Below are 14,378 nucleotides of genomic sequence, written 5' to 3'. Positions count from 1 at the left end.
AAAGGTCTGGGGATATAGCTCAGAGTGCCCCTGAGTTCAATCTCTAGTACCCCCCAAAAAACAACAACAACAAAAATTTATTTAACAGAATCCAGTGAAACCATTAAAAAAGGATGGGGTATGTTTATATTATTGATATGAAAGATGTCTACATTATCTATCTATTTTTACTTTTGGGGTACCAGGGATTGAATGCAGGGGTGCTATATTCCCAGCCCTTTTTATTTTTATTATTTTTTTTTTTTTTAAGAGAATTTTTTTCATATTTATTTTTAGTTTTCGGCAGACACAACATCTTTGTTTGTATGTGGTGCTGAGGCTCGAACCCGGGCCACACGCATGCCAGGCGAGCGCGCTACCGCTTGAGCCATATCCCCAGCCCTTATTTTTATTTTTTTAAAGAGAGAGAGGGAGAGAGAGAGAGAGAGAGAATTTAATATTTATTTTTTTTTTTCGTTTTCGGCGGACACAACATCTTTATTTGTACGTGGTGCTGAGGATCGAACCCAGGCCGCACGCATGCCAGGCAAGCGCGCTACCGCTTGAGCAACATCCCTAGCCCCCTTTTTATTTTTTATTTTGAGATAGGGCCTTGCTAAATTGCTTAGTGCCTTGCTAAGTTGCTGAGGATGGCTTTGAACTCATGATCCTTCTGCCTCAGACTCCCAAGCTGCTAAGAATACAGGTCTGTGCCTGGCCTCCACATTACCTTAAATGAAAAAAGGACTGCAAAATAATTTGCCTGGTATGATCGATTTTTTTTGTAATTATTAATTTACAAACAAAAAAATCTCTAAGGATATATACTACAATTTTAACAGTAGTTATCTTTGAGTCATAAGATTATGGGTAATTTTTATTTTATTCTTTACATCTTTTTTTTACAAAACAGGTATATATAATTTACAGAGTAAAATGCACAGTTGTTAAATTCAATCCATTTTGACAAATGCAGATATTCATGTTATTTATACCTCTCTTATCAGGACATTTCTATCACTCCAGTAAATGTTCATGTATATAAATCTGTCTGCATTTCTTAAACATATTCTACTTTAAAAATAATAAAAAGTAACAAAGATACTCTTAGGCAAAATTTTAAAAAGAAGTAAAAATGCAACTCCCAAAAGGGAGAGGATAGTCTACCAATTAATTAATACCTTTGTAACCTCAAACCCTATGATTCATTATTTTTTTCTATTTGCCATTCTCACCTTAAACCTTTTGGACAACTATTGAGGAATTTCTTCCTCTCCTGTGTTCTTATAGCACTTTTTAAATTTTTTTTTTAAGTTATAGATGGACACAATATCTTCATTTTATTTATTTATTTTATGTGGTGCTGATGATCGAACCCAATGCCTCACCCATGCTAAGCAAGGGCTCTACCACTGAGCTACAACTCCACCTTCACTATTTTTTATTTTGAGATGGTCTTGCTAAGTTCCCCAGGTTGGCCTCAAACTTGTTTTTTTTTTTTAAAGATAGAGTGAGAGAGGGAGGGAGGGAGGGGTGGAGGGAGAGAGAGAGAGACAGAGAGAGAGAGAGAGAGAGAGAATCTTTAATATTTATTTTTTAGTTTTCGGCGGACACAACATCTTTGTATGTGGTGCTGAGGATCGAACCCGGGCCGCACGCATGCCAGGCGAGCGCGCTACCACTTGAGCCACATCCCCAGCCCTGGCCTCAAACTTGTGATCCTCCTGCTTCATCCTCCTGAGTAGCTGGGATTACAAGTGTGCACTACCACGCCTGGTATCATTAAACAATTTTAATGACATTTTCTGAGGGTGAACTGCACTCCAGATGGCTATAAGTTACTATACAATTATTTCCAAAATCTTTATAAATCTTTTTTTTTTTATAAGAGTAGGCTAATTTTTTTTTTTTTTAAAGAGAGAGAGAGAGAGAGAATTTTAACATTTATTTTTTTAGTTTTTTTTCGGCGGACACAACATCTTTGTATGTGGTGCTGAGGATCGAACCCGGGCCGCACGCATGCCAGGCGAGCGCGCTACCACTTGAGCCACATCCCCAGCCCAATATAAATCTTTGTTATAGGATGAACTATATCTCCTTAAATTTCATTTGTTGAAGCTGTAACCTCCAGTACCTCAGAATATGACTATCTGGAGACAGGGCCTGAGAAAGGGTGATTAAGGCCAGGTGCCATTCACACACCTATAATCCCAGCACCTTGGAAAGCTGAGACAGGAGAATTTCGAGTTCAAAGCCAGTCTCAGCAATTTAGTGAGGTCCTAAGTAACTTTGTAGGACCCTGTCTTCAAAATAAAAAAAATATATAAACAGGGTTAGGGAGGTGGCTCAGTTGTAAAGCCCCATTCAAACCCTGGTACTTTAAAAAAAATGTTTAATAGCAAGACTGTGGAACCAACCTAGATGCTCTTCAATAGACGAATGGATAAAAAAAAATGTGGCATTTATACACAATGGAGTATTACTCTGCATTAAAAAATGACAAAATCATAGAATTTGCAGGGAAATGGATGGCATTAGAGCAGATTATGCTAAGTGAAGCTAGCCAATCCCTAAAAAACAAATGCCAAATGTCTTCTTTGATATAAGGAGAGTAACTAAGAACAGAGTAGGGACGAAGAGCAGGAGAAGAAGATTAACATTAAACAGGGATGAGAGGTGGGAGGGAAAGGGAGAGAGAAGGGAAATTGCATGAAAATGGAAGGAGACCCTCAGGGTTATACAAAAGTACATACAAGAGGAAGTGAGGGGAAAGGGGAAAAATAATACAAGGGGGAGAAATGAATGACAGTAGAGAGGGTAGAGAGAGAAGAGGGGAGGCGAGGGGTGGGGAGGGGAGGGGGGATAGTAGAGGATAGGAAAGACAGCAGAACACAACAGACACTAGTATGGCAATATGTACATCAATGGATGTGTAACTGATGTAATTCTGCAATCTGTATATGGGGTAAAAATGGGAGTTCATAACCCACTTAAATCAAAGTGTGAAATATGATATATCAAGAAATTTGTAATGTTTTGAACAACCAACAATAAAAAATTAAAAAAAAAATAAAAATAAAAAAATGTTTAAATTAAAATGAGTTATTAAAGTGGGCCTTAATCCAATAGGACTGGTGTCCTCATGGGGGCAGAAATTTGAACACACAGAAAGATTAGGGATGCAGGCACACAGCGCTATAAGTCTATAAGGCAAGGAGAGAGACCTTAGAAGAACCAAACTGTCATCTTTAATCTTGGATTTCTAACTTCAAGAACTGTAAGAAAATTATTTTCTGTTGTTTAAGCCACCCACCTGTGGTATTCAGATCTAACCAGTTATTATAATCATACTCTAACAGAAAAATCTAGAAGAGGACTATTTATTCATTTGGTCTCTCTTTTTTTTTTTTTTGGTAAAGATGATTTTTTTAAAAACGTGTGTGTGTGTGTGTGTGTGTGTCTGTGTATCGTAGGTGGACACAATACTTTTTTTTTTTTTTTTTAATCTTTATGTGGTACTGAGGATCGAACCCAGTGCCTTCATGTGCCAGGCAAGTGCTCTACCACTGAGTCACAAATCCAGGCCCTCATTTGGTCTTAAGCTTAACATACAAGAAAAAAGGGTTGGGGATGTAGTTCAGTGGTACAGCATTTGTCTAGGATGTTTGAAGTCTTTGGCCCTGGGTTTAATCCTCAGCATCATTTAAAAAAAAAAAAAAAGAGAAAGAGAGAGATACCTATCTACCCATATTATCTCTTTTTAGTTTCTTCCTCATTCCATAAAGAGAATATATGCCATGAGTTCTAATTTATGGCTAAAGTGAACTGAAAATAAAAATGAATAGGGCTGGGGATGTAGCTGAAGCGGTAGCGTGCTCGCCTGGCATGCGTGCGGCCTGGGTTCGATCCTCAGCAAGTAAAATAAAGTTATTTAAAAAATGACTTATTTCTATACTAATCCTTCTGAAGATGTAGTTATAATTTAAATTATTTACTACCTCTAAACATTTTTCATTTTTCAAATTGGGTTACTTAAACTTCTTACTTACTTGGTCCTGTTGCCCTTTATGATCAAAATATCTAATCTGAAGAAAGGAGAAAATAATGTACAGAAATTTCATATTACTACCTTCTTAATATCCAAAGTAACAGTATGGAATATTATATGTAAAAATAAAACTAAAAAAAAAATCATTCAGAATTGTTTGTAATACTTTCCCCTTCCCTCCCTTTTTTCCTATATACTTTCTTTTCCTTTCCCTTTCTTTCTTTTGCACTGGGGGTTGAATGGAGGAATGTTTTACCAATGAGCTATATTCCCAGTCTTATTTATTTACTTGGCAGTGCTGTGGATCAAACTCAGAGGCTCATGAATACGACGAGGCAAACACTCTACCACTGAAACATAATCTCAGTTCCCTTTTTATTTTTTGAGACAAGTTCTCACTAAATTACTGAGGCTGTTCTTGAACATTTGTAATCCTCCTGACTCAGCTTCCTTAGTTGTGGGATTACAGGCATGTGCCACCATGCCCAGCTCTTTTCCTTTTTCTCACGTTATTATTTATTTATTTATTTATTTATTTGTAGTTGTAGATGGATAGAATGCCTTTATTTTATTTGTTTATTTTTATGTGGAGCTGATGATGGAACCAAGTGCCTCATGCATGCTAGGCAAGCACTCTACCACTGAACTACAGCCCCAGCCCCTTTTTTCTCACATTATTGATGGCCACTTGAAATCTTATGGAATCCCCAAATCTCTTTCCAAGAGTGAGCTTTGCTAGGGTATTAAAACATCTGAACAAGAAACACATGACTGAGACTTAAAAAATAACTTGTGACAAACAGTACTGTGGAGCACAATCTTTTATGTTAATAGGAGGCATAATTTAAAATCCGTATGAAGTTACCCAAAGAGTTGAAATTCTTGGGATCACACTAAACAATTAACAACCCTAAACAACTCTCTCAGGAAGAAATACAGAAAAATACATAATACCTCTTTGCAAGCATGTCCTTTGTTAATCTCAGTCAGTTTTAATGTAAATTTTACAAATTATTGCTCAATGAATCATATTATTTTGACTCCCATAAAGAGAGGATGATACTTGCCTTCTAGGATTAAGCACGAAATGGTGCAAAATCTTTTCAAAACTCTAAGTTACAGAAACATAAAATATGAATAAGGAGACAAGAGAGATGAAAAGGCTCAGTAAGTTTAAAGGCTCAGTCATTATAGTCAATGCCCAAATTTAAGTGGGTGGCTTTGTCTTAATATTAGTATCAGATATTTTAGAACAGTATGTATCTTGGAGTTGGGAAGAACAGGGAGAGGTTCTTAATTATATAGCTTAAATTATGTTTTTCTACTGTCAAAATAAGATTTAAGTCTCCCAGTTTATTTCCTTTTATATAATAGTAAATAATTCTTTGGAGTTATATGGCTGGATAAAACAAAGCACAAAACAAACGTTCTTTTTGTTTTTCAATAGTTTGTTAAACACAAAATATTAAATAAAAAAACCTGACAAACAAGTCCTTCTGGTACATTTGCCCAGTTACAATGAAAATAACTACTTATAAGATTTATTATTCATATTGTGCAATCAGGAAACTAAAAGGTAAAACCAGGTAGTGACCTAAATTAGACTTTTAATCCTTTAATTTTAAAAAAATGCATTAGGACTGAGTCAACTTAAGAGAAGCAATTTCTTCATCTATAGGCAATAAGTGAAAACTATATTGACTTATTGTAACTTTTAGAATTTTTTGGTTAGTTCACTGAAATTTTTTTACCAGTTTAAAAGTTTTTACTTCTAATCTCCCATTGCTAATAAATGATGATGAACTATAGCTGATAGAGGACTGTCAGTAGCTTGAAAAAGCATAGCATTAACACACTTTATAATTAAACATAAAAGTTTTACTCAGTCTGATTTATCATTTTTTTCTATATATGAATAGTGGCATTGTTTGAAAAAATGTGACTGACAGGTACAAGGATATTATTAACAGTAGTGTTCATAATGGATTCCTGAGTGTCCATTAACCCATAGAATAAATGAATAGCATTATATTAATATAATGAAACACTGTATCCCAATGAAACAGATTAAATTAAATTATATACTACAATATGGGTGAGTCTCACCATTGACCAAAGGAATATATAACATTATTAACCCAATAATGTAAGTTTAAAAATAGGCAAAACTAAATATATTCTTACACACACACACAGACACACACACATACATTAAAACTACGGAGGTGGAGGAGGCTCGTGGTAGAGCACTTGCTTGGCATGTGTGAGGCCCTGGGTTTGATCCTCAACATCACATATAAGTAAATAAAAGATTCAATGATAACTAAAAAAATATTAGAAAAAAAAAAAACTACAGGGAGGGGCTGGGGCTGTAGCTCAGTGGTATAGCACTTGCCTAGCACAGGTGAGGCACTGTGTTCTATCCTGAGCACCATATAAAAATAAATAAATAAAAAAAGATATTGTGTCTCTCTGTAACTTAAATAAATAAATAAATAAATAATACAAACTATAAGAAGGTGGGCAACATGTGATTAGGGAAGGGCATAAGAGGAGACATTGGTTACTGATATTGTTCTGCTGCTAGGTTTGTTTTTTTTTAAAGATATTTTATTAGCTATTGATGGACCTTTATTTATTTGTCTACACGTGGTGCTAAGAATAAACCCAGTGCCTCACACATTTGAGGCAAGCACTGCACCACTGAGCCACAATCCCAGCCCTGTTTTTTTTTGGGGGGGGGATTGGATTTCTACTAGTAGTTACATAAGTTACATCATTTAAAGCATTTATTGCTTGTGAGGCAATAAGATTTATATTAAAACTCTTACCAAAACTAAGCAATACCCTGTCTCAAAATTAAAATAAATAAATAAATAAAAGCCTGGGCCAGTGTGGCTCAGTGGTAAAGCGCCTCTGGGTTTAATCCCTGGTACAAAAAAAAAAAAAAAAAGCCAGGTGCAAATTCACAATAGCTAGACTGTGGAACCAACCTAGATGCCCTTCAATAGATGAATGGATTAAAAAAATGTGGCATTTATATACAATGGAATATTACTCAGCATTAAAAAATAACAAAATCATGGCATTTGCAGAGAAATGGATGGCATTAGAGCAGATTATGCTAAGTGAAGTTAGCCAATCCCTAAAAAACAAATGCCCAATGTCTTCTTTGATATAAGGGGGGTGACTCAAAACAGAGTAGGGAGGAAGAGCATGAGAAGAAGATTACCACTAAATAGGGACGAGAGTTGGGAGGGAATGGGAGGGAGAAGGGGAATTGCACGGAAGATGGAAGGAGACCCTCATTGTTATACAAAATTACATATAAGATGGTGTGAGGGGGAATTAAAAAAAAGAGAGAGAAATGTGTCACAGTAGATTGGGTAGAGAGAGGTGAGGGGAGGGGAGGGGGGGATAGGAAGGGCAGCAGAATACAATAGACACTAGTATGGCTGTATGTATAAATGTGATCCTGCAATCTGTACACATGGAAAAATAATAATTCATACCCCCATTTGAATCAAATATATGATATGTCAAGATAATTGTATTGTCTTGAGCAACTAAAAAAAAAAAAAAAAAAAGCCAGGTGCAGTGGCACACATCTCTAATCCCAGTGGCTCGGGAGGCTGAGACAGGAGCATTATGAGTTCAAAGCCAGCCTCAGCAAAAAGCAAGGTGCTAAGCAACTTAGTGAGAACCTGTCTCGAAATAAAATACAAAATAGGGCTGGGGATGTGACACAGTGGTTGTGTGCCCCTGAGTTCAATCCCTGGTACAAAAAAAAAAAACAAACCAAACCAAACCAAAACAAAAAAACTCTTACCAAAAATAATAATGATAAATAAATAGGTTCCTGGTTTCAATGGAAATAAATCTATTTTATTTTAGTCAGGATACTATTATATTTTCTCATCTATTAAACTGAGGTCAGTTATTAAACCAAGATAATATCTAATTTTAAATATGCTCGAAAGGTTAGAGTCTTCAAAGTTATATTTAAATGAAGGCCTATGAAACTAACTCTAGGTGCAGAAACAAAAAACTATTAGTATCTAGAAATTCCCCTCATGCTCCTTTCTTATCTCTAACAACCTTTTCCTTCTCCCATTCCCCACACAAAAATAACAACTATCTTAACAACTACATTCATCCTTTCCTTGCTTTTCTTTGTAGTTTTACCACCTAAACACACAATGCCAAAAAATTACAGTATTTTGAATTTCATATAAATGGAATTATTCACTATGTATTCTCTTATGTCCGGTTTCCTTTACTGAACATTGTGTGAGAAATAGATGTTGTGTAACAATGTTCATTTTCATTCACTATTTAAAACATATTTATAGGTCAGGCACAGTGGTGCACATCTGTATTTCCAACCACTTTGGAGGCTGAGGCAGGAGAATCACAAGTGCAAGGCCAGCCTCAGCAACCCAGTGTGTCAAAAATGAGAATTAAAAAGGGATGAGGATGTAGCTCAGTGGTGGAGTGCATGCCCAGCATGTGTGAGGCTCTGGGTTCAAATCCTAGTATTGCTTATTTCTATCCATTCTGCTGTTGATGGACATTTAAGTTCCCTATTTTTAAAAAGTATGTATCTTTTGTCTTTTTAGCTAGAAGAGTTTCTTGTGGACAAGGACCTTATATTAAATTTTTTAATTTTTTTTTTAGTTGTAGATAAACACAACACCTTTATTTTGTTTATTTACTTTTTTTTTTTTTTGCATGCTGCTGAGGATCAAACCCAGTGCCTCATACATGCCAGGCAAGTACTCTACTGCTGAGCTACAACCCAGCCTATTACATATTTTTAAAATTTATTTTGGTACCAGGGATTGAACTCAGGGGTGTTTTAGAACTGAACTATATCCTCAGCCTTTTTTTTTTTTTTTTTTTTAAATACAGGGGCACTTGAGCACTAAACCACATCCCCAGCCCCCCCCCCCAATTTTTTTTCTTGTTTCTTATTTAGAGAGAGGGTCTCATTGAGATGTTTAGTACCTCACCATTGCTGAGGCTGGCTCTGAACTTATGATCCTCCTGCCTTAGCCTCCTGAGTCACTAGAATCACAGGTATGCACCACTGAGCCCGGCCCTTTTTGTTTTTTATTTTAAGACAGGGTCTTGCTTAGTTACTTAGGACCTCAAACTTTCAATCCTTCTGCCTCAACCTCCCAAGCCACTGGGATTACAGGTGTGTGCTACCACCCCCAGATTTACTTTAGTATTTTAAATAATGATAAGCACATAATGGGTATCCTCAATTACATTAAGTATCAACTAAGCAAATAGGCTAATAGTTTAGGAGTTGAGTAGAAAATAACTAGAATTGGAAATCAATTTAATATATCTAAAGGTATAGTTATGCAACCAGCATTTTGTAACTAGTAGTACTTAAATAAATCAGAAGGTCTGACCTCTCTTATTCATCTAAGTGTTAAGTATTTATCACCTTTGTCAGATGTGGTGATGTATGCCTATAATCACAGTAACTCACAGGACTGAGAAAGGATGATCACAAGTTCGAGACCAGCCTCAGGAAATTAATGAGGCCCTAAACAACTTAGTGAGATCCTGTCTCGAAATAAAAAAAAAAAAAAAAAAAGAATTTATCATCTCTTATGCTTGCTGAGCCAAATGGAAGCTATAATTTTTTCAACTGTCTACAAAAGTAAAATTAGAACAATTTAAATGGTGGTTAATTATTATCCGCCCATTTTGTACAATAAATCACCCATATGCTAAATAATCACTATGATGAATAATAAAAACCATAAAGTCCAAGAAACAAGTGTATTCCCAAGTCATGAAATAAATGTAAATGTGTCAAAATATACTCTACTGTCATGTATACATAAAAAGAACAAATAAAATAAAAAAAGAAATATAAAAAAGAAGAGATTTTAATAGATGTGTGTAGCGTTTTCTAGTTAAGAACAATTATCGAAGCCAAATTTAATATTTTTCTATGTAAAATAACATTTTACTTTTTTATAAATTTTCAAAAGTGAGGTCAGTTATAAAAAGACACTTTCATGATATTTTATCAAAATTTTCTTGCAAAGGGAAAAATATTTAAAATATTACATCTATATGCTTTTAAAAATATTTTTAATATTTTAATTTTTAAAAAATTATTTTTTAGTTGTTGATGGACCTTTATTTTGTTTATTTGTATGTGGTGCTGAGAATCGAACCTAGTGCTTCATGCATGCTAGGCAAGCGTGCTACCACTGAGCCACAACCCTAGTCCCATCTATATGCTTCTTTATGTGGGAAGAGTGATGGGAAAACATAGTAAAAAGTTAAATTACAAATAGAGGATAATGTATACTACTAGAAAAAAAAAGCCAGAAAAAATTTTTTTAAATTTCTAAAATTAAAATAACCTTCAACTATTGATTTAAATTCTAACAATCCACAGAAGAGAATGTAAACTATTTCTGCTACAAAAAACCTACTGGTAGCCAGTGTGGTGGTGCAACCTGTAATTCTAGCAGCTTGGGGGGCTAAGGCAAGAGGATTTCGAGTTCAAAACCAGCTCAGCAAAAGTGAGGCACTTAGCAACTCAGTGAGACCCTGTCTCTAAATAAAATACAAAATAGGGCAGAGGTTATGGCTCAGTGGTAGAGTGCTCCTAAGTTCAATCCCTGGTACTAAAAAAGAAAAAAAAAAAAAGCCAACTCATCACCTATTTTTCTGTAAGACAGTGTAATTAACACACATTTTTTGTCTTTTAAGAATTTTTGCCCCCAAAGTTCAAGAAGATTTGAGTCAGGGCATGGTGGCACACGCAAGTAATCCCAGCCACCTGGAAGGCTACAGTGGTAAACTGCCCCATCAAGAAAAAAGGAGGGTCAGGGAGGTCACCCCCAGCAAAAGAAGAATGTGTGGGTTCTCTTTCTTATTTTAATAAGAGGTTACTATTTCACCATGAAACTGACTTTGAAAAGTACAAGTGCAAAACTTAACACTGCATTATCCTCTCTTATATCCTCTACAATTTTGTAATTAAACTATACTTCAAGTAATCATACTTCTCGATTTTACTCTACAAGTATATCAGACACCAACTTAAATTCCTCTATTTCCAAGATGATTTGAATTCATTTTTAAGGCCAATTTAGTCAAAACATTAATAAAAATATTTCATCAGATTACTTCCTAGTACATTCTAATATTTCAATATTTGAGACAGCCTAGCAAATGTAACTGCATTACCTCTTTATCTTTTAGTCCCAGGAGCAATACTTCTTCCATAAGGGTGAGGCGAATATCCTTAGAGTCTCCAGAATCTTCATTTTCTGGACTCCTCTCTTGATTAGTATCTTCCTCACTTTCTACCTTCTTTTCAGAGTTCTTGCTTATTTCAGTGCGACGGGTTCGGTGAGTTAATGTGGTCATTCTCACTTGTTTCTGGAGGGAATAATGAAAAACATCCATATATGTGCTTATGCAAATAAATACAGATATTCATACATACATACTAAAAATGTATATGAATAGGAAATATTTATAAACTTATAGAAGAAAGTAATGACTAGAAAAATTGGGTGTGAGACACAATATCTTTTCCAACTTTTTTACCAGATGGCAATGACAAGAAATCAAATCAATAATTCTACAGTCCTATAGAAATGATCACTGTTTAAATGTGCTTATTTTTTATGCATAAAAACTATAACTAAGGAGGAAATGTCCAGTGATACTCTTCTTCCACAAGATGGATCCCCATGTTAAATAAGACAAAATAGCAAAAAAATATGAGCATTCAGCATCAAAATGAACACAATAATTTATCTAATTTCTGAAAACATTCAATGGTACTATAGCATAAAACGCAAATAAACCGAAAATAAAAAACGAAAAAAAATAGAAATATGTGTTTTAATATTTTCTTCCTATACCCTAATGACTTATTTCATGCACTTACTTTGGAGACCACTAGGCTAGAGAATAACATTCAGAAAATCATGTGCAATAATTTCACATAGCCCTAGTTAGCCATCTTGGGAGTACACAAATAGCTGCTACCAAAAAACACTAGCAAAAATGTTTAAAACATTAGCGAATTCTTTCTCATTTACAAAAAAAGGGGTGTTGGGATATAGCTCAGTGTTAGAGAATGTACTAAGTTAGCGAGTTCAAGACTCTAGACTCAATCCCCAGCATTGGGGAAAAAAAATCAAAGCACATGTCTTTTTTTTAATACCATGCACTACAGTTGTTTAAAAATTTTAAATCATCTGTGGTAAAGTTTACAAGTTAGCCTATTTTACTTTATACAAATCTAGGTGTCAGTTTTGAAGATGATATACAATAAATATTTAAAATCAGGCACTATATTAAGGTATCTTTCAGATCAAAAGAAAAAATAGTATTTAAGAATTGTTAATGACTAGATCTGGTTCTACCTTCTAGCAATACTTCCCAATACTCTTAACATGTACTGCTGTCAAATCTTTTCTCAAATATATCTCATGCTTTTTTTCTGCCTCTGCTCCTTTGTCTTGCTGGGATTCTAACCCTTTTCCCTTCCTCTCTATATTTACCCATTCTTCAATGACCTACTGCCCCACCAGGAAGCCTTAAGTGAAATCTATCTCTATTACCCATATGCCCCATGGCCAGAATTGTTCGTTCCCTCCGCTGTACTTTCACAGAACTTTATTTATACTTACTTCCTTTAAAGTATTTAATATAGTTTCTCTTTTGGTATGGCTGTCTCTCAACTGTAAACTTCTTGAGGGCAGGAATAATGTCTTCTTGGGTTTTTATATTCTCCATAGCAACTAGCACAATGTCTTTAACGTTGTAACTGCTCAATAAATATATACTGATTAAAACGAATACTCAGAAATGCATGAGAACATTTAAAATAGAAATACAAATGAAGTGAGTTACAAAAGATTCTTTGTGCAAAAGTATATTTCAAATATAATCTTTGATGGGAGATGAGAAGAGTAAAGGAGGAACAGAACCATAAAATAAGTGCTTTAGGGCACTAACTCTTTCTGGCACTGAACTGGGATTAGTTCCTAACCCAATCCAAGAAACTTTAAACCTTCAGGGATGAAAAATAAAGGGGAATTTTCTTTGAGGAATCAATTTCCCTTGAACATTTACTAGTTAAAAATCCTACATGAAAAAACAAATGGCCAAGAATAAATAAATGAATAAATATTTAAAACCACCCTGTCCCCATAAAATAAAAAAAAATTATTGACGTTAGGAAATATAATTTTCCCGTTGCTTACCTGATGTTACCCCTGGGTTACAGTTGGACTCTGGCTGCAGCTTGTGCTCTATTTCAGGAGGACACCTGTTTTCCCCACCCCACCCCCGTCCTAGTAGGTGAAAAACTTCTCAGCCACGCAGAGAGCACAAACTTCCTGATCCTTCGATGCAGAAAAGGAATAACACATCAGCTTCCTCAGGATCACTAGGCAACCTACCTTGGTGTTTCTTCATTGGACCAATCAGAAACCCCCAAGGTTGATTCCAGCCAATCGGAGCTTATGAGGGGAGGCTCTCCCCAGGCTATTGTTGCGATCCAGACAAACATCACCAAAAGGAGGCAGGTTTGGGTTCAACCTGACAGCTGGTCAATCCAATGAAGGAACCTTGGTAGAAGAGAGGAAAGAGAGCTGCGCTCCCCACATCCACTAAAGTGGCCAATCAAAGCGTCCAGTAAGCTAACTAGAGCTGCCAATCGTAAAAGGTTTCTGTTGGGCATTTTCAATGTAGCAGGTGTGTTAAGAGTAGTAGCGTATACTGGGACAATTGGATGAAAAGCATTGGTATCCAAGCAATAAAGCTAAGACCGAGTAAAACATTTTAAAATTGGGTTGTTTTCTGATAGCTTAACCCTAACCTGACTGTTCCCAGAAAAACCTGATCTGAATTGGTTTGTAGACGTTTATTTGGTTTACATTTAACAGGTTGGGCACATTCCTAGCATGGCTTATATACCAAAATTCCCTATTCAGCGCTTGTTACTGACAAGCCCATAGCCAATGAATGTTTTTGGAATATGGCCCCTGAAATTACAAGAGGCTAACAGACTTAACTCTTCCTTTTCTAAGGGAAAGGAAATCGCAAGACTGGAACTAGGTCTCAGGTTTCTCATTAAAAGCAGTCTTTCACACTACCACTCAAAAGTTCTATGAAGTGTGCTCAACTGTTGCAAAATAATATCTACCGAAATGATCTCAAAATTAATACATAAACACTTTCTAATTAAATAAAAATTGGAGCCATGAAAGAGCCTACATACTGAACAACATTTTATTTATGCTGGTAAAAATATCAGTCTTTAAAAACCAGTCATCTTTTTTGTCCTATA

General features: G+C 35.3%; 1 protein-coding gene across 3 annotated transcripts in view; it reads right to left on the bottom strand.

Moving 5' to 3' along the window:
* Positions 1 to 13,471, bottom strand: part of Golph3l (golgi phosphoprotein 3 like) — a 44,196-nt gene extending 30,725 nt beyond the window's left edge. Inside the window, exons 1-3 of one of the 3 annotated variants that reach the window (XM_046421922.2) lie at positions 13,291 to 13,469; positions 12,715 to 12,851; positions 11,255 to 11,449 (exon numbers count right to left, since the gene is read on the bottom strand). In XM_046421922.2, the coding sequence (XP_046277878.1) occupies positions 11,255 to 11,437 (183 nt within the window). In that variant the 5' untranslated portion in view covers positions 11,438 to 11,449; positions 12,715 to 12,851; positions 13,291 to 13,469. Of the gene's footprint in view, positions 1 to 11,254; positions 11,450 to 12,714; positions 12,852 to 13,290 lie in introns of all 3 variants that reach the window. The other 2 variants (XM_046421923.2, XM_046421921.1) reach the window with 2 other exon arrangements.
* Positions 13,472 to 14,378: the final 907 nt, after the last annotated feature.

Source organism: Marmota monax, unplaced genomic scaffold (assembly GCF_021218885.2).
Source record: "Marmota monax isolate L192 unplaced genomic scaffold, Marmota_monax_Labrador192_F-V1.1 WCK01_AAM20220418_F8-fsc00108, whole genome shotgun sequence".
Taxonomy (NCBI): domain Eukaryota; kingdom Metazoa; phylum Chordata; class Mammalia; order Rodentia; family Sciuridae; genus Marmota; species Marmota monax.
Note: the sequence above shows the minus strand (reverse complement) of the source record. Positions and strands in the feature narration are given on the sequence as shown.